This window comes from Thamnophis sirtalis, unplaced genomic scaffold (genome assembly GCF_051295495.1).
Source record: "Thamnophis sirtalis isolate CommonGarterSnake01/CBP01778 unplaced genomic scaffold, rThaSir2_p1.2 scaffold_6, whole genome shotgun sequence".
Taxonomy (NCBI): domain Eukaryota; kingdom Metazoa; phylum Chordata; class Lepidosauria; order Squamata; family Natricidae; genus Thamnophis; species Thamnophis sirtalis.
Genome location: NW_028261386.1, coordinates 90,046,325 through 90,052,991, shown reverse-complemented (window position 1 = coordinate 90,052,991; position 6,667 = coordinate 90,046,325). Strand labels below are relative to the sequence as shown.

General features: G+C 51.3%; 1 protein-coding gene across 1 annotated transcript; it reads right to left on the bottom strand.

The window, feature by feature from the left end:
* Nucleotides 1–2,413: 2,413 nt before the first annotated feature.
* Nucleotides 2,414–3,229, bottom strand: OLIG3 (oligodendrocyte transcription factor 3). Its single transcript, XM_014058575.2, has one exon. The coding sequence runs from the start codon at nucleotides 3,227–3,229 to the stop codon at nucleotides 2,414–2,416; it is 816 nt and encodes a 271-aa protein (XP_013914050.1).
* Nucleotides 3,230–6,667: the final 3,438 nt, after the last annotated feature.

The following is a 6,667-nucleotide window of genomic DNA, read 5'->3' as shown; positions in this document are numbered from 1 at the left end:
GGGGGGGGGGGGGGGATTGGACAGCCAGAGATTTATTGCCTTCCCTTTGCTCAGGGCGTTTGTTTGGATTTGTTTTTAAGCAGGCCTGACCATTGTGCAGAGGCGCTGAAGTCATTTTATGGGTGTTAGGAATTTAATTCGGGTTTTCAAAAGGAAAGACTTTCAAATAATAATAATGCATGTGTGTGGGGTAGTTAGTAATTTTATTGCTCATTTCTAAACCTGAAATTTTCGGGTTCCCGGATTCAGTTGAAATAATTTGCAAATATATTCTGTTGGGTATCTTTTTTTTTAAGAAAAAGATTTGATGATTTTAAAGATTGAAACATTGGTGCGTCTTTTTAAAGATAAAATGTAACTTTCTGCTTTAAAATAAGCGCTTTTGGAATCTCAACTTTCTTCACCCACATTGAACCCAACCAATAGGTTAGATAATCAAATCTTTCCCATATTTCCTTAGAAGCAAGAGGACTTATTTTAGAACACTTGAAACTAGTCCACCCTTTGCAAGTTTAGCCCTCTTCCCCCCACCCTTGTGTTTCACGGGTTCTCATACCAATCATATCAACTTCATCCCACCCCTTCCCTCGTCCCACCCCTCCCTACAAGTTATTTCAGGTCAGGAAAAAGAGGGGGAGAGGAGGAGGAAAATATACTCAAAACTTTAACACCTGCGTTTCTTTGCTTTTTTAATGTTTTAATTTGAAATTTCATCCAGAAACACTGGTTCGGTAATAATAAATATATCGATAGTTCTCAAGAATATATAAAAAATAAAGACACCGTCATTGTCTGTGAGACCCTAACAAAACAGTTTCAAGCAAGCGCCCAGAAGGAGAAACGGAAATCAAGGGCAACCAAAGAGTTTCTAATCCAAGCTTGCATGCAGAGGGTGAAAAGGAATGGGAGTGGGGGTGGGGGTGGGGGTGGGGGTGCAGAGGGGGGGAGCGGTTCTGGCGCGTGGTTTTCCCCCCTCCGAATTCAGGAAGGTTCTTCTTCTTCTTCTTCTTCTTCTTCTAGTTTTCCATTCACTTTCCTTGTTCCAAGAAAAAAACTACCCGGCGTAGCACAACAACGGAGATTCGGGACAGCGAGAGGCGTTCCCTAGGAACGAGCGGCCCAGATGAGGGGGACATTTAAGGGAGTTCAGAGTTTCGACCCATCGCAGCATGCAGGTAACCAGGTTCAGCCCCAAACCGGTTGCTACCGTCGTCGGCCGAGTTGCAAAATCCTTCGTTCAGATCAAACCAGTCACAAAAGAGAGTGAACTCCAGAACTACCTCGAAAGGGGGTGATGGTACAGGCATCAGGGGCAACGAAGGAGAATCAAAGACACCTAAAATTTAAATACCCCACCCCCCAAAAAACCCTCGGTTAAATGTTTTGCCGGGGAAAGAATATTCGCCCGCTTCTTATTTTTTCAAAGCTGCTTCTAACCCCCAATTTTTCCTCAGGTCGGCGTGTTTGCTGCCCAGAAACTCTAGGAATCTTCAAAGCGATTAAATTGACCGTGAATGTCAATCAACAGCAGAGCCCAACAGCTCGCTTAGGATTTCTCTCCGTTGAAACAGGTGCAACGAACAGGCTGAGCTTTGGCTACTTGCTTGGAATTAAACTTTCCCTCCCCCGCCGCCCCTCTGACGCTGCAACCTGTAGAGTCCGGTGGGCCAACTGCCGGCAACCGACCCGCTTCCTCCGAAGTGAGCCTCCCAAGTAAGCTGCTCCGCGGTTGACTGACTCCCGGGAAAGTTTGTAGTGGTTCAAAACCTTTGCGCGGATAAGACCTGTGCCTCCCACAACCCACCACCCCAGCCAGACGTAGGAAAGGAATTCACATCCAGAGGAAAAACTTGAAAAACCTCGGCCACCCAAAAGCGTGGAGAAGAGCGCCGCAAAAGGCGGGCGTCGCGAGTTTTACAGCTGGGAACAAGTTCAAGTCCGAAAGGCGGAGGAAGCAATTAAGTTTCTCAATTCCCCGCTATTCTTCACGGGCGGCTTCAGGCTGGTTCCTCTCCCTACCCCCCCCCCTCCGCCTGTGCTCGTCCCAATCCAAACTGGTCGGTAGGCTAACCTCCCGGGCAAAGAAAGGCGAATTTCACACACATACACACCCATCTAGTCCAACTGTTACCTTTGCAAAGTCTTGTTGGGCTCCCCCTCTACCCTGGTAGGCTGGATGCCAGCCCGCTTTGCCGCGCGAACGGACTTGCTGGGGACTAGGCCGACAGGGAGGAAGGCGGGAAAGCGGGGCGAGAAGAGGACGGAGGCGGTTTGGGGAAAGAGGAGACGACGAGGCATGCACACGAGATTCCCCCCCCCCGGGGGACGGAGGATGAGCTTCTCGGATTCCGCTCACCCCTCCCAATCGGCTGGTCTTGGGCGCCGGACCTGCCCAGTTCCGCCTGCCGGCCGCTCACTTCAACAAGTCCTTGGCTTCCGTGGAGAGGCGAGCCAGGCCGGCCGTGGGGGTGGGCAGGGAGGCCAGATGCGGGGGCGGGGGCACCTGGCAGATGCTGCAGGGACAAGGCAGGCCGGCCCAGTGCTGGAAGCCCCCGCCGCCGCCGCCGCCTCCTCCTCCTCCGGTGAGCTGAAGGGCGGGCGGGGCGGGCGGCGTCTTGAGCAAGGAATGGGGCGGCCGGAGCGCGCCGAGCCCGGGCAGGGAAGCGCTGCTGGGAGGCGCCAGGGCGGCGCCCAGGATGGGGTGGACGGCGCCGGCGGCGTGGGCCGGGTGGCCGGCGGCGTGGGCCACAGTCCCGCAGTGGAAGGCCGCATGGTGGCCGCCGTAAATCTCTCCCACCAGCCTCTTCATCTCTTCCAGCGAGCTGGTGAGCATCAGGATATAGTTGCGGGCCAGGAGGAGCGTGGCGATCTTGGAGAGCTTCCGCACCGACGGCCCGTGGGCGTAGGGCATCACCTCGCGGAGCCCGTCCATGGCCAGGTTGAGGTCGTGCATGCGCTTCCGCTCCCGCCCGTTGATCTTCAGCCGCAGCTGCTGGAGGTCCTGCTCCGAGAGCTGCTTCTTGATCTTGTACTTGCTGCTCTCGCCCGCCGAGCCTTTGGCGCCGCTTCGGGAGAGGCTTTCGCCCGAGCCCTTCTGCCCCACTTCGTTCTGGGTGGAAGACACCGAGTGGTGATGGTGGTGATGGTGGTGGTGGTGGTCCCTCAGGTACACCTCTTCCATGTCCGGAGAGGAAGCTCGGCTGGAGACGGAGCTGGAGTCAGAATTCATGGTCTGGGCTGGGGAGGAGGCAGGCGGGACGGGAGAGGCTTCCCTGCTCGGGGAAGGAGAGCCACCCAAGGCAGCCGCCGCAGTGCACTTCGCACCTCTGCCCAGGAAAGAGGAGTCCGAAAAGGGGGCCGGTCGGCCGAGGATGCTGCAGCCCTCCCTCTCCCTCTCCCTCTCCGGGAGACCCGACCGACGGCCGGACGCGCCTGGGCTTGATCTAAGCTCGCCACCGAAGGCGAGGGGCTTTTATAAGGATGAGAGCGGTCTGGAGACAAAAGGAGTCCTCCTCTGGCGGAGGGGCTCCTTGCGATGACGCGTCGTTCTTTGGGGCGGTGCTCCTCTGATTTATCTAGGACCCCCATTCGCGGACATTGTGGGGCCGCCCGGGTCCCTTCCGCCGCCTGCCCCGCGGGGACTCGCCGAAGCCCCGCCCCGGCCGAGATTGACAGTCAAAGCTTTACCCGCTGCCTTGCTTCCCCGACGCCGCCGGGAGATGCTTTGATGTCCACCCCTCGGGCTAACTGGACCGTCTGGGTTTCGGAAAGGGAATCCGGAAGGCCGAAGCCTCCCTGGGCAGAAAGGCGTCGCGTCCCGTCCCCCCCCAAAGGAACGGGGTTCAGCTTCGCCAAGCTCAACCCCGCCAGCTCTATTCGGACAATTCTGCTGGTCTGGCCACTGGCCGAAGCTGCTGGAGGCTTCCATTGGGTTTGCTGTCCTCGGCAACTTCGCTTCGGAGAAAACACTGCCGAGTTGTAGAAGACCCGCTGCTTAGGACTGGCGAGCAGAGACTTGGGTTGGCAAAATTCCCCTCCAGGCCTTGGGCATCCCAGAATGATCCTGAGAAATTTCGTGGAGTCCGTTTTCACCTCCCAAACCCCAGCTAGATTTGCTGAAAGGTAAACGGTTGCTGCTATCAATGATGGGAGACTGGTCCATCCCCACGCCCCTCTTTTATCTCACTAAGTAGCCTTGAAAATTCTTAGGGATTGAAGCCCTTGTCTCGATTCGCTCCGGTCGGAGTAGCCCAAGCGCTTTCCCGTTGAACCGAACGAAGTTGCCTCCAGGGATTTTTCCAAGGCAGGCAGGCTTCAGAGCAATTATTTGTAGCAGATTGCCAGTTTTAAAAAATAAAAATAATAATAACAGGGTTGTTTGGGTTGACAATATTCTGATATAGGTAGGCCGTTTTTCTTGAATAACTCTTTTTTCGCAGAATTTTTCTTTCCCCCCATCTGTCTCCCATGTTCTACCGCTAAATTTAACCAGCTTTTTCCAAAGCCTCTTTTTAACCATATGCTACGCGTGCCCCTCCCTTGCGTATCGGGAAGCGATAAATAAAGGCGTGAACTGGCCGTGTGGGAAGAAATGCAGCTGCATTTCCCGAAGTTGGTTTTCTTTTTTAAAAAAGCGTTTCTGGGTGGAATACTTTTTTAAAGTAGCCAGTTTCCTCCCATTCCGTCGGAAATTTTCTATGTGGGAATTTCTTTGCATCTTTCTTGATCTGCGCTCTGTCCTTTTTTAAAAAAAAACTCGGTCTCTGAAACGGAGCGGATAAACCCCGTTCTTTCTAGTTAGGATGTTAAGCGAAACCTTGACAGTTCCATATTTAAAGCTAGCGCGATCAGTGGATTCCGGCAGAATGACTTCGGCCACTTTCGCAGGCTCACTTATTTGGAAGTAAGTTTGTACCCTATGACTATCATTAAGTGTTCTACCTTATGATTCGCGACGGATGTATCTTTTCTTTTATGTCACACTGAGAGTATATGCACCAAAGACAAATTCCTTGTGTGTCCAATCACACTTGGCCAATAAAGAATTCTGTTCTATTCTAATCATTTGATCTCGTGTTAATGTTTGGAGCGACGCGTTCAGGACTGCGCAGTTCCGTGAGTCGAGGTGTGCACGCCTTAATGACTCAGTAGTAACACGCTGCTGACTGAGGTCCGATTCGTTTCCAAATAAATAGGTTTTCGGATCAGTGAACAAGCGTGAGAAAAACAATCAGAAAGCAAATGTTTCAGCGTCCTCCCCCTCGCTTGTTTCCTAAATGGCCGGTGGCAAAATGGTGTCTTCCATTGGGTGAAATGCTAATCAATTATATAAAAAGGGAATTCTCTTTGGACAAGATTATGTATATACAGATGCATGAGCGCCTTGATCAAGCGGGGGGGGGGGCGGACTCTCACTTCGTTAAATATTTTACCCCCTTAGCAATTTCACCTCTCTTTTGCCTAAAACTTGATACTGCAGTTTAACACAAAATAGTCATCCCGGTTCTAAACGTTTTTCCTCGAAAGTTAATCCAAGTTGTTTACATCCAAACTCTTGGTCTACTATCGGGAAGTGCCTACCGAACCCCTTGTTTAACCGTCCGACTTTGACTTTCCACTAAATAAGATGTAAAGTTGAACTGGAGCACTAAAACTCCTTCCGAATAAACTCGGTTACTCTTTCAATTTAGTCCTAGGTAGGTTTATTTGGAAAAAAAAAACACCCTCTGGGTGAATTCGAATTAGGTAACAACCCAAATCCTAGTTTGTGATAAATCTGACCATCAAGTTAAAGCCATAATATATTGGGGGGAGGGAGAGAGAAATCTAATCAAATGCCCTGTTTTAGCAGGTTCTATGAACACAGTCAATGTTTTTGATGATGCATTGCTATCCAAGGAGGATGCGCAGAATCACAGATTGAAGGTAGAGTCATGGGAGTAATGCAAGACTTTTAGGCTTTATCTCAGCAATGTTTCCATGCAACCGCTGGGGAGAAGCAAGGCAATCCAGAGAGTAGCGGGGTGACTCAGTCTGAGGCTCTGCTCTCAGGTCGTGATCACACAAAACTGCTTAACTAGACCAGTTAAGGAGTTAGCAGGCTGAACTTGCGAGGTGTTAACCCCAAGGAGGTTTTCCCAGATGGTGCACGTAGTGAAAGGCAGGCCATTCAGTTAATTTATATTGGCTAAACTAATACTTTAACTCGGCAATCGGGCTAGAAGCGGTCTATCTATGAACGTCAGGATTCTTCATCCGAGTCGGATAGGTCAGGAGCAGTGAAGGTGGGGGCTCTGTAGTAGAGCTTTGCTTGAGAAAAGGAGGGTCTCAGATATTCTATTATCTTGCAGATATTTTTAGGAGTGGAAACTTAGCACCCAGCCCGGATATATTTGCGAAGCACTTGCAAAGATCTTTCTCGAGCACTTCTGTCTGGACTTCATTTCAGCTGCATTCTTATGTCTGGGATCCTGGGAACTCACGAATTTGGGGTGAAATGAAGGAAAGGAAGAGCGCAGGAAAGATGCCCCTTAGTTTAGAGCGCAGCACGTTGAACAGACTTGCGCACTGAGACATTAGGTGTCTCCTAGTGGTTGCACGGTTGCTGAAGCCAGGAATCAGGTGCTAATGAATGTTACTTTCCGAAAACAGCAAAATACACACAGGC

Excerpts from the sequence above, each read along its gene's own strand:
- OLIG3 (XM_014058575.2), bottom strand. The coding sequence starts at position 3,229 with ATGAATTCTGACTCCAGCTCCGTCTCCAGCCGAGCTTCCTCTCCGGAC.